This window comes from Centruroides sculpturatus, unplaced genomic scaffold (assembly GCF_000671375.1).
Source record: "Centruroides sculpturatus isolate CEXI.00-Female unplaced genomic scaffold, Cexi_2.0 scaffold27, whole genome shotgun sequence".
Lineage (NCBI taxonomy): Eukaryota > Metazoa > Arthropoda > Arachnida > Scorpiones > Buthidae > Centruroides > Centruroides sculpturatus.
The window spans coordinates 1,433,586-1,447,539 of NW_019384318.1; the positions used below are offsets into that span (position 1 = coordinate 1,433,586).

Here is a 13,954-nt window from a genome sequence, read left to right on the forward strand (position 1 = left end):
TATAATTTTTTATTGTTTTTATATTTTTCAATATATTTATTTTGTTTGTACAAAATAAAAAAATAATTTTTAACGATACAATAGTCTTTGTTAGGCTTAACATCAACGAAAATTCAATGCGAAGCGACATGCAACGGAAAAAAATTTCAACATCGGATACGTTAAACTATTTTTTCGTACATAAATCGGTTATCCGAAATATCAGTTATACGAACAACCCCAGTCCCCAATTGATTCGGAAAATCGACGCTCTACTGTATTTTATTATAAATTGAAAAATAGAGACTAAATTACGTGAAACTGGTCTGTTCTGAAACTTTTTTGTCTGTTCTATTTGTCCTATCAATAAACCAACTTTTTTCCATTAAAAGTGTTCCTGTGTTATTTGTTCTCAATGGCAACCTTATGTTAAGAAAATACATATAGTAAAGAGAACAGCAAGCAACTAAGAACTAAGATTTATTTGTTCTGTTTTTTACGGAGTATATCTTGAAAAATGAATCATCATTGTCAAATCTTAAGTTGGTTGATTTTGTTATAGTATGTTAGAAGTGTAACTAAAGAATGTTCATCAAACTGTGGTCTGTGGGGTGTTTTGAGTAACAATAGGTAATCACATGTTAGGAATGAGATGTCACTCACTTCTATATCACATGATGCAGGAAACACATCGGAGAGGTCTCGTGATTAAGGAGAGTGAAGTTTCCATACAGTCATGTGACAAAGTGGCGTGTATGTGAAATTACATGACACACCTTCTATGCATTTGCCATCCAGTGTCCAACATGTTGCTCTGCGATGACAACAAGCTTAAGCAATGGCATCTTGAACAGACTACAGTTGGTAACTAGTCCTATGATTTTTTGTTTATAGCACTTTATATACAGGTTGCCCAGAAAAATGCTTTGTGCTTTCTGAATGTCTATTAAATATACATTTTTAAAATAAAATAGAAACCTCATATTTCCTTAAACTGTATAATTACCATGAGGTATCTTAAGGAAGCAAAATTATATTCGACCATGAAAGGGAGCCAGAGGCTTAATTTTCTAATTTTTAACAATACAATAGCGACAATTATTATTTTAAAAAATTTTTGTTAGGCTTAACATTGATGAAAATTCAACGTGAAGTAGGTTAATAGCGATATACTAATATACTAATTACATGGATATAATAATATACTACACTAATAATGGATTTTTTCATACTTTTCAGTTATCCGACTTTTCAATNATGTCTATTAAATATACATTTTTAAAATAAAATAGAAACCTCATATTTCCTTAAACTGTATAATTACCATGAGGTATCTTAAGGAAGCAAAATTATGAAAAAAATGTAATGAGGGAATCCTGTAGGAATTATGTATTACCAATAGGAATTATGTATTGATAAATTAAACATGAATAAGTTTTTTTTAGTGTTAAGATTTGTATTTAGAAAAATTTTTGATTATTGATCTAGGAAGTATCAAAAAAGCGCAATAGACACAACAAAAAACCACCGGAACATAGTAAAATGACGATGATAGATTTAATTTATTGGAATCCACCAAATAATCCGATGAGGTTGGTCAAAATTTATTCTTTGTATTGTTAATTATTAATTATTTAAATTTTTATTTAAAAAATTAACTTTCAAATGTCTACAAATGTTAAGTTATATCATCATTGACACATGAAAACCTCGTAAAATGCCACTGTGGGTCAAATAATTTTTATATCGTAGTCGTGCAGGCCCTTGGAATATGTGTTCTGCAAAACTCTCAAAAATATTAAATCAGTAGAATAATCCGTACTTTTACTTGTATGTAATTGGGCAGTCTATATTGCTGAAAATAGGCTACCTGGTAAACAACTAAATTATTATTTTTATTTTTTGGTCAAGTTTAGTCGTTAGTAAATCTAGGTAATTTTATGATTACAGTTAATAATGAACCTTTACTTGATAAAAATTTTATGTTATATGCAATATTAATTCTCTTTTATTGCTCCTGTAAAATTGATTTTTAGTACTTAATGTGATTTTTGTGTGTTGATGACAGTATAATTTCGGTACTTTCGGTTAATGGGACACCAGCCAATATGTACAGCAACGAGTAAGATTCAAGCTGTGAATGAGGAGTTTCACACCACTCCTAGAATTGTTAACCCTTCACGAGATATTTGCCTCCAAAGGTTTTTAACACATATCAGTATACTGCCTATTCTACTTGCTTGGCGTGTAGATGTTCACCTTGGTACGTGCTATAACTCTCACCTACACACCCAAGTGAGGGCGAGCCCCCAGACCCCTCTAAAATTATATAACATCAAGTACTCCATGAACAGTCAAGTGGGCTACTTGAAGCAAGCACAGTTGTGTGGGCTAAATTGTTAAACACGATAGTCTTTTGTGATCATCTTCTGGCATCCCATTAACCAAAAAGAACCATAACTTCTTTGTTATATATGTTTTTAGATATTCAGTAAACTGTACTAATTAATTTTAATGAATTATTAGTATTTTAATTATATTGTTGTCAATATAGTTTAGCTTTTCTTTTTAATATTAAAATATTCAAATAAATTACACATTGGTTGAAAAAAATTATATGTTTATATACAGAAGTTATAATCCAAAATGTGACGCTAGTTTAATTAACGTGTTTTCCTCACACTTAAAAAATATATTTTTATAGACTTGTGAAAATTCTTTGTTTTATTGAAAAGTAATAAAAATCCCTATGTAAAAAAGAAGTTGAATCAGACTAATTTGTATGTTCAAAGCTTCTTGTTTTATTCAATTGTCATACTTTTTAAATCTCACAACTCCACAAATAATTATACAAATTCTGCTGTTGCCATTCACTGTGTTAAAGCCAGTTCCATATTTTACTAAATGTTCAAATATTATTAAAAGAAAAGTATACAAACATTTTAATATAAATTTAAATGAGGGATTTACTTTAAGTGAAATCTGGCAAGATGTGTTAATATAATTGGAACAGTTCATTAAAGAAAACCACTATTTAACACTATTACTCAATATATTGACTTTTCTTACCTTGTTAAAAGTGTAGGAAAAGTCATCCAGTGTTCACACATCAATTTTATAACTTTTGTAATTGGTTTTACATCTAATTTTTGAAAGTATTTTTTAACCTTTTAAATTTATTTTTATATATATATATAATTACAGTTGTCCCTCGACAATCCGACAGGTATGGGACCAAAGGTGTGTCGGATTACCAAAAGTGTCCGGATTACCGAAAATAATTACATATTTCGCATTGTTTTGCTAGCAGTAACTTACAATATTCTCTACTCCAACTGTTTGAACAGAACTGCTCACATAAAACACACGAAATGTGTGTCATCGAGTAAGAATTGGATGGGGAGATTCACATCGCGACATGCTTCTGTGCAAGCAGACACGTAACGGGGACGGGTACCTTGACGGGAGGTGCGTCGGACTACTGAGCATGTCGGATTAAAAAACGTCGGACTATCGAGGGACAACTGTACTTATTTTTTGGTTTTAACCCCTTTAAAAAATTTTTAAAAACATTTATTCTTTTATAGATTTACAATAATTTTATGTGATTTTATTTATCGTTTTTTATTTTTTTCAAATTTGTGAGGAACATTTTTAAACTCTGGAATATTTTACATAAATAGAAAAGTTATTTAATATTTATTTTATTATTCAGCAGAGCTCTTTATAAGTTAGAAAGTGTTTTGTCTGTAATAGAGTTCAAAGCAACCTCATTACCATTAAACATGGTTTTTTCACTAGACAAGATCGATGTCATGACAAAGCCAGAAATTTGACCTATTGGCTAAGATTGAGATATTCAAGATCAAAATTCACTGTAAAGTCTATGGGCTGATTGCTGATGTAATTTTAAAACAACTACAGGACCATTAAACATGATTTTATGCAGATATATATACAACTTGGCAAGACCCATGTTCCAATGTCATGACAAAGCCAAAATTTTGAAATTCCATCTATGGTCTGAGGTATCTGAAGCCAAAGTTTGCTATGCTGATTACTGGTTTTAACTGGTTGTGTGCTGCATGTCAAACAAATTTCCATTTGCTATCAATTTACATTGATCTCTACGATTTTTTATTTTGATCCTTACAGTTACTGCAGTTGGTAGGGTCCTGTTTGCACGTGTGGATGTTTTAAATGTTTCTTGACATTTTTGTTACTTATGACATTGGATATGCACATCTTGTCACCTGCATGTTGTAAACTGCTTTAGACAGAATGTTAGAAGTTTTTCACCATAACTGTGTTTTTGTGTGAAGCCAAAACAGAAAAAAAACCCATGCGGAGCTTAGTCTTGTTTTCCTAGAAAATACCTAGTAGTTTTAATCAATTTTTTTCATGTAAATTATACTTTGTTTTTAGATTACATTTCAATATATAAAATCTATTGTGACTCTCTCTTAGGTAAATTTGTCTAGCTTTTTTATTTTTTGGAAATATAAAAAATTTTATATCATACATTTAGTACTCTCTGTGCGATGTTATATGTACCTTTTCTTGGATAATATTAAACTACAAATACAATTTCCTTGTGACTACTCTGGACTGGTGTTTTTAGGGAATTGTTAACAGCTGAAGAGGGGTTTAGACCCAAAACTTATTCTACAACAGCAATTCATAGCAATTAATTTTGCCATTCTCTGTTTAGACATATAACCTGTATAAGTCCTACATTGATCGAGTTACGAGGTTAAGCAGTACAGACTATTTTTCTTACCTTTTAAAAAACAAGAAAATGGCCAAAATAATGATAATAATTTTGAAAATAATAGGACCACTGATTTCAAACCAAGATGTTGAAGCTGTTGTCAATAATCTCATTCGAGACTGGAGATTCGGGAACGTCTTTCCCATACAAATTTATTTTACTGTTTGTATGGTGGGATATCCTTCCTGAAATTCATAAAGCTTAATATGCCTGATACACTTTTTATCTGATGGCATTCAACTTGATTTTACTTCATAGTTTGTTTGAATAAAATGTTCAATTTTGCAGAAGAACCAACATGATTGTAACTAACAACTGGTTCAAACGGCATGAAAGAAGATTGGCTACATGGAGAGCTCCAGGATTATGAGGGGCAGAAACAAGAAATCAAATTGATTTTATTCTAGTCAACTACAGATTTAGAAATGCAATATTTAACACGAAGACTTATCCAGGTGCAGATTGCAACAATGATCATAGTCTACTAGTAACAAAACTAAGAATAAGTCGTAAACACGTTTGGCCAAAAAAAGCAAAAGAATGGCTCAATATAGAGGCATTGAGGAAAGACTACATCAAGAAGACTTTTCAAGCTGACATATCCAGAAGACTGCAAAATTTCAACACTAAGAGAAGTGCAGAGGAAATTGGAATGATTTCAAACAAAAAATTAGACACTGCGGTTAACATCATTGGCAAGAAAAGAAGACAAATAAAGAAGCCTTGGGTCACAGAAGAGATAGTATAAAAAAAGACGGATAAAGATGATGATGTGATGGTGATGCAAAAATGCTAATAACACAGAAGAGAAAGAAAAATATAGAATCATTAATGTGGAAACAGGTAAAGGAAAAGTGGTTGAATCAATTATGTCTGGAAATGGAGCACCACACAAATGGGAATGACTTAAGAGGAGTATATGAAAAGCTAAGCTTTTCATATACTCCTCTTAACCTCAGGAAAAAAAGGAAATGCAGAATTGGGACTCTGAGATATGAAAATGGAAACATTTTATTGCAGAAAGATGAGCAAGTGCTAAGATGGAAAAGATAAGTAGACAATCTCTACGGAAATGAGGACAGTCTAAACCTAGGAGGGATGGAGGAGGAGGAAGAAGAAGAGAGAGCAACCTTTCTTAAGGAAGAGATTGATGCTGCATTGAAAAAGCTGAGGGACAGAAAGACATCAGGAATAGATGAAATACAAGGAGAACTCCTTAATGCTATAGGGGAAGATGGAACAAGAATACTAATTTTTTAACATAATTTTAGGGTAGATATTCTGGATGATTTTACAAAATTTATCTTCATCCCTGTTCCTAAAACTGAGGGTAATTTAGACTGTGATAAACACAGAACTATTAGCTTGATAAGCCATGCCTCAAAGGTTTTAGTTAACATCATACTGCAAAGAATAGAAAACTACATAAATCAGGAACTAGACGAGTCACAGTTTGGTTTCCAAAGAGGCAGAGGGACAAGGGGAGGCTATTGCAATGATACAACTAATATAGGAGAAAGGATGATTAATTATAATAGAGAGTTATTTGTATGTTTTGTCAACTTTGAGAAGGCCTTTGATAGTGTTAATCGAATGCTGTTGTTTGAGATTCTGCAAAAATAAGTATTGATAAAAAAAATTACTGAGAATAATCTACAACATCTATAAAATTCAAAAAGCAATGGTCAGATTTCAGGGATTAAAAAAGGAATAAGACAGGGATGTGATTTGCCCCCAACACTTTTTAACATCTACAGTGAATGGATGATGATAGAAGCTTTTGAAAATTTAGACAAAGGTTAAAAATTAATGGACATCTTATCAATAACATTAGATATGCTGATGACATTCCTCAGCTTTGTAACACCAAAGAAAGGTTACAGAAAATTCTAAATAGATTGAAAGAAATGAGAAAAGCAAGATATCAAATGAAAATAAACATGAAGAAAATATTAAAGTTGATGATAATCTCAAGAATAAAACAAAGATCTACAGATTATGTTGGACGGAAAGAAAATAGAAAAGGTAAAAATGTTTGAGTACCTAGGAAGTTGGATAACATATGTAATTATGGAATTAAAAACAGAATAAAAAAGGCTAAACACTGAGGATATTTGTATGAAAGCAGCTTAAGAGATAGAAATGTGTGCAAATAATTGAAACTAAAAATACTTAAAACAATGATGTGGAGTGTGGCTACATAGAGATGTCAGTCATGGACAATAAACCAAGAGGCAGTTAATAGAATAAGTTCCTTTGAGATGTGATGTCTTAGAGGAATGGAAAGAATTAGTTGGATGGATAGAATAAGCAATGAGGAGGTTATGAATAGATTTGGAATGGAAAGAAACCTGATGGTCAGCATCCAGAGAAGAAAAACAGCATATGCTGGGCATATAATAAGGGGATCCTTGGAGGAACTGATATAAATTGTAGTTCAAGGAATGGTGGAGGATAGACAGAGAAAGCGAAGTCCTAGGCTAATGTGACAAGACATCATCAAAAAATGGACTGGCTCAAGTTTGGGAAAAGCCTACGACTGTGAACAGTAGAGAAGAACCGTCCGTCAACTGCAACTTTCTGTAAAGAGGATGCCATTTGAATGAATGTAATGAAAATGTTTAATATATGTTTCTAAACAAACAATGCAATCTCACATTAGCAATAACATGCTAAATTTCACAACTGTTATAATTAAATCAAACATTTCTATTAAGTAAGGACAGCTGTTAAAAATACACAAAAGTTTTTGCTTGACATAATATAGCTTTTACTTATTAAACATGATATTTGAGAAATGTATGGAAGTAACATAATTGTCAATTTTACAAATTCCTCTTAGACTAAGTTGACAAAGGAACTTATCACGAAGCATAAAAGCAATATACAGTAGAGCCTCGATTATCCGACACCTCGGTTAACCGACCGTCCTAGTTGGTAAATTTCAAATGTCCGCTAGTGATGTGGCACTACAATATTTGGCTATGTCTTGGCTACTTTAATATTATTTTTACGCATTTTAGCTGGCAACTCTCATTCGACCATGAAAGGGAGCCAGTATTTAAACGAGGCTTAATTTTCTAATTTTTAACAATACAATAACGACGATTATTATTTTAAAAAATTTTTGTTAGGGTTAACATCGATGAAAATTCAACGCGAAGTAGGTTAATAGCGATATATTAATATACTAATTACATGGGATATAATAATATATTACACTAATAATGGATTTTTTCATACTTTTCGGTTATCCGACTTTTCAATTATCCAACCAACCCCAGTCTCCAATTGGTTCGGATAATCGAGGCTCTACTGTATGTGTGGCAGATCTAACAGCCATGTTCAGGATGTCTACTTCAACAGTGTGCGATAAATGAACACAACTTTCGTTTTATTATACGTAAATTACGTATTTATTGTTTTCATATTTTAATTTATTATTTAGAGCATTTAATTGCATTATTTTTACCTTAAATTATTTGTATTTGTTATTTTAAGTTTGTCAAAATTGGTATTGTTTAGGGTCTGGGAATGGATTAATTCACTTTCTGTTATTTTTAATGGGAAAAATTGATTCTGACTTTAGATGATTTGGAGTACAAATGGCATTTCAGAGTTAATTAATTTTGAAGTACAAGGCACTGCTATACTTGATTTCATAACTAAAAATTACTTCAATGGCAAAGTTACAGAAATTTGAAGGCATTACTTCAATATATATATTAATTAGTTTTCATAAGCATTTTAGTAAGACCAGACAATGGAAAATGAAGATGTTTAAAATGTTGATGATTATAATGTATAAAATATAAATTTCTGCATAAATTATTAAGATCAGATCAGATCAGATAATTAAGTTTTATAGGCAAAAAATTTTTCATTAGCATGTTTTCACAAATTTGAACTAAGAAAAAGTTTTAAATAAAGAACTTCAAATTATTTTGAAATGTTGAAATCAATTTAAACATATAAAAGAATAATTTTTATAAATATGAAACTTCAATGTAGTTGCTCTCCTAAATAATGTTATCCTTTTGAAGCACCAATGATTATGAATGGATTATTCTCAAAAGTATTAGATAGTAATTCACAGATAGCAAAAGAGTTTCTAACAAGGTCAGATGTTTGGGTCTCCGATTTGAACAAAACTTGCTGAGCACATAGCCGTAAACACAAACAGCTCCTTGTCCAATAATAGGACTCATTTTTCAACCATTTCTGAAAAAACGACCTCTGAAATTGAGCGTTTAGCTTATAAGTCTTTGAAAGTTTCACTTGTAATAGCGATAGCCAAGTGGATAAGACCCTAGCTACCGGAGCTACACAATGTAGGTTCAAACCTTCACCACTTTAATGTGTAACAAAATAATTTTTTATTTTATCATAACATTATTATTATTATTAAATATATTTAGTAATTAATAAATAATAATAATATTTAAAAAAAGCAAGATATTTAAAAAACATGATGTCGTTTCCTGTTCATCAAAAATATGATGTCTGTGGTTTTAACTCTTCTTTGTCATTAAATAAAGTTTTTATTTCTCCATATTTATTTTTAGATATTTTTGCTCTTAGTTACTTACTATGTCATCACAAGCAAATAACTTTCAGACATTACTGTGCAAGAATGGCAAGTCTGATATGAAAATACAGTAGCATCATCACAGCATCTTTTTTAATTATTAATGTTATGGACAATTTTCTCACATACTCATGTTTGTTATACCTTCAAATATAACAATACCATCATATCTTAAAGCTAATAAGAAGAAATAAAAATTTTGTTTAATGACATAGAAGACTTCATTTTCACTAAACAGGAAACGACATAAAATAAAGATTAAAAAACATGATAAGCTTTTAACACAAAGAATAATGATAGTAATAATAATGCTTAAAATACAGAAAAATAATAAAATATTTTTATTACACATTAAAAAAAATGTGGGGTTTTAGGTTCGACGCCACTCACCTAGGATGTCAACCTTACGGTTAAAGGTTACAACCCTTGCATTGCCCATGGTCTGTCAGGATGACACGAGAAAGCCTTTTCCATATGTGGGTAGTGGTTTGATGGATGCAAAGATGACTCACACAGAGACCGTAATTATGAAATTAACGCATTTATTTGACAAGACATGCTTGCAAATTATTGAGATTTGCCGATCTGATGTCGTCAACTGATGAAAGTCCTTTCTGGAGGAGAAACTTCTTATGGGGCCGAAGAGAGTTCGTCCTCGATCTCAGTTGTTGTTGGAGGCAGGGAGAACAGGGATCCACACTGGGAGACAGACACCAAACTGGGTAGAGAAGCGTGTTTGAGGGAAGTTGGGTCCTTTCCTTTTTCGCACTTATCCACGTCTTTGGGTCTTCTCCATTGTCCTCGTCTTAGCCACTACGTCAGTCTAACTGGGTCCCGATCTCTCACTTCAACTTCCCCATGTCCTTGGGATTTCGGGCTTTTATAACCTTTTTCTTCCCAAAATCCCAAGGTTTTGGTTTGTCCAAATGATGGTCCTCTGTCTAGTGGTCCCTGGTCTGTTGCAAGGGACGCAATTCGAGCCGCGGGGTCACCAAACATCCCGGTCCAGGCCATTCCCCTCCGGAGTCGGGTCAAGCACTTCCCTGGATGATGAACCAGTAAATTTTACCTAATGTGTATTTTTCTGTCCTGGAGAAGACGCAGCTGTCTCAGCTACCGCCCCCTCCATAGGAGTTTCAGCAGGTCCCGCTTTGAACTCTCTGTAAGGTGACCGTCCAAAGTTACCCTGGCAGACATACACAATTGAGGATTGCAGATCTGTCAATTAGGTCTGGAATGCGACAATTAAATCACCTCGTACCCATTCCTTGGTCACCCCGGTCCTATTTACGTAATATGTCACCGATTTATTGACTTTAGCTTGACAGCTGGTTCCCATCTGGGGGTGATGTCCTGGCCTCACAAAAAAAAACTGAAATTGCAAAGGTTCAAACCAACATCGTGTAGCTTCCATGCCTAGTGTCTTATCCACTCGACTCTTACCAATACAAGAATGAAACTTCCAAAGACTTATAAGCTAAACACTCAATTTTCAGAGGCCCATTTTTTTGAAAATGCTTGAGTGGGTCCTATTATTTAGACAAGGAGCTCTTTGTGTTTAGGGCTACGTGCTCACCAAATTTTTTTTCAAATCAGAGAGACAAACATCCTTTGTGTTATTTGCAATTCAAAACCTCACATTGTCATCACTAAATCATGTGATTTTTTCAAACTCTTAAACTCAAATATTCCATGTAGGGCTTACACACAATCATTTTTTTGTTGTTTTTCAGTTTAATGCCACACTTGATTTAGTGCCAGTGTCAAAATGTATTGAAATTTAACTGTATATACAAAGAAAATCAAATTCAGTAAAGATTGAAAGTAAAAAGTTGTAAAATTCATAGAAAATATTCAATAAATTTTAATGAATGTAATATTAAATACTTTAAACATAGTTATTTATGTAGACTCTTTTTATGAATTTTAAAAGATTTTATTCTATTCATTTATTCATATTCTACTAGTAATTCTTAATTTTCTTCTATTACAAATCACTATCAGCAGAAAATTGTTTTAGTGTCAAAATAATTGCTATATCCATTCAACATTGAAATTTGAAACAATCTTTTGCATGCTGTAGATGAATCATTTAATTTCCTTTATAGAAAACAAAATGTTTTTATTCATAAGATTTTATTAAAATTATAACAAATTTTACATTGATTATATATGCAGTTATATAAATCTATTTTGAATAATAACAAATGCATTTTTAAAATTATTATTTTCAATAATAAATTATAATTAGAAATGGTATTCAAATATATATGCTGTTTTTTGATTTTCCTGGGTTATTCCATAATTGATTAGTTTTAGCTTATTATATTACTTTTATTATAATAACTGTATTATTTTAAATATTTTATTTCAGTCAAAAGAAAGAAAATAAAGGATTAAATACAGTGACCGTATTACAGCCAACGTAAGCCCTTATTTCTTTATATTTAATTTAGTATAATATATTATTATAAAATGAATTGTAAATGAGTTGTACTAGTTATTCATATTATCAGTCCATTGTGATCCCATTTTCAAACATCATCCAGCTAAATATAGCCAATGATAGCAAAAGATTATAATTACATGAAGTGATTAGGACACATTATAATGTGAAATGTTATAATCATGATAAAGAAATATTACTGGAAATATGTTTGCTGTTAGGCGGAGAATAAGATGATTGTTGTGATAAAATCAAACCAGTGCAATGTCTTATTTATCACATATACAGCATTTTAATTTATAAATCAATTATGTTGGCAATTTAACAAATTGTATTCAAATGAAAGGAATAGTAAAACATGCTCAAAATGGGGACACAGTTTTATTAAGTGACAAAATTTCATTACAGTTTTATTATTATATAAATCCTTCATGAATAGGGATAATTTTAAAATTTAGTAAATGTATGAAATTTTACAGTTTGTCCTGTATGAGCTGACTTTTGCATAATTGATAGTAGCTTTACCCAAAGCATTGTAATATGCATAAAGTTGAATATTAGATATTTACCAGGAAGGCAATCGTTTATTATTAAATTAATCTTTATAAAAAGTGATTTTCTTACTTGAGTAAATTCAGCTGTGCATAAATTTTTCATAATCAGTGCAAACTGTGGCGACAGTTTTGGTGATAAATCCCAAAGTCGCCACAAGGAGGAACCTCTGAACTGAACAGACCTGGCAACCTGACCTATGACATCACATTCCTTTTGGATTCGAACCTCGCTCCAGACGCATGCATTATCGCTCCCGTGTTTAACTTGTACAGTCGCACCATATTTCATGTATGTAATAAATTCTAATCTTTTATTATATGTGACCTTGTTTGTAGTGATTAATTACACACGAACAAGTACCCACACAAACTTTAAAGAATCATAAAACTTAAAAAAGTTTCTATATTCCAATTGCCAGATCTTAGACAACATAATGAATGATGTTGGCAGTGTGTTAATTATTTTGGCCTTCTCAATTTTCAATTGTAAGATGTTTCTACTGTCCCTTCTTATTGTACATTCCAAAATACACTTTGTAATGTTTCTTTTATATTAGATAAAAATTGAATAAACAATTTTATTTATACATTTTTTTGCAAATTTCTTTTCTACTTCACTCAAATTAAGCATGTATAGTAGTGTTTAAGCATTTAAGGAAATTTCAAGTAAAATTTAATTTGTATAAAATTTTAGTAGTATTCATGATACTTACATAAATTAGGATGTGGCTTGCATTCTCATATTTATTATTTATTTTAATTTAATTTTGCTATAACTGTAGTCAATACGGTATTGCATATTAATTTGCAATAATCAGGAAGCTCAAAATAGTCTAACATTTTCTTATTACCACCTACAGAAAAAATCCAAACTAAAGTCTTTAAAATTCTTCTTGTAATTATTTACAAATAGAAGTTATTTTGTCAAGTATATTGAATTATTTTGATTTTGTTAATGCTCCTTCTTTGATACAATATTCCGTATTATCCAGTTTATTATAAGCAATAATGACTATTTATTTTAAACTCTTACGTTCTCATCGGTCAAGTAATAAAATTTAGAAGTTGACACAACTTTGTGTCATTAAGATGCTGGAAGTTTTTGGTAAATTACTCGTGTGTTATTTTTCTCATTTTATTTTATTACTACCTGAAAGTGCAAGAAATATTTTAGAGGTATTTATTTTATTGCTTGGTTTTTTATTTTTCTAGGACATGAAGAAGGAAAAAACCATTGTAATTAAGTATGTCCTCAAGTAGGTGTCAGTGATTCAATTTCACATCATCACAATTACTCAAAATGAAAAAACAAATCGGCATATTTGATACAATTTTTTTTCAACAGTGACAGTGAAATGTTAAATTGAATATGTCAAAACATTTCAAAGAGAGTGAAGTTAGACAAATGTAGTAATTTATTTTCTTTTCTTATATATGTAAGGAATTATTGCCAAGGCTTTAAAATATTTTTCAATGCATAAAACTATTCAGAAATTTATCAAAATTTTTTATTGTAGTGTATTTCATGTGTGTTAAAAAATTAATTTGAGTAATTGGAACATTTCCATTTAACTTGGAGTTCCTTATTGATACTTATATTAAAAAAATTGTGCAAT

General features: G+C 30.9%; 1 protein-coding gene across 2 annotated transcripts in view; it reads left to right on the forward strand.

The window, feature by feature from the left end:
- Positions 1-13,954, forward strand: part of LOC111624602 (transcription factor TFIIIB component B'' homolog) — a 90,603-nt gene that overhangs the window by 64,229 nt on the left and 12,420 nt on the right. For both annotated transcript variants that reach the window (XM_023367506.1, XM_023367497.1), the window contains exons 4-5: positions 1,468-1,571; positions 11,713-11,763. In XM_023367506.1, coding sequence (XP_023223274.1) covers positions 1,468-1,571; positions 11,713-11,763 — 155 coding nt within the window. The remainder of the gene's footprint in view (positions 1-1,467; positions 1,572-11,712; positions 11,764-13,954) is intronic.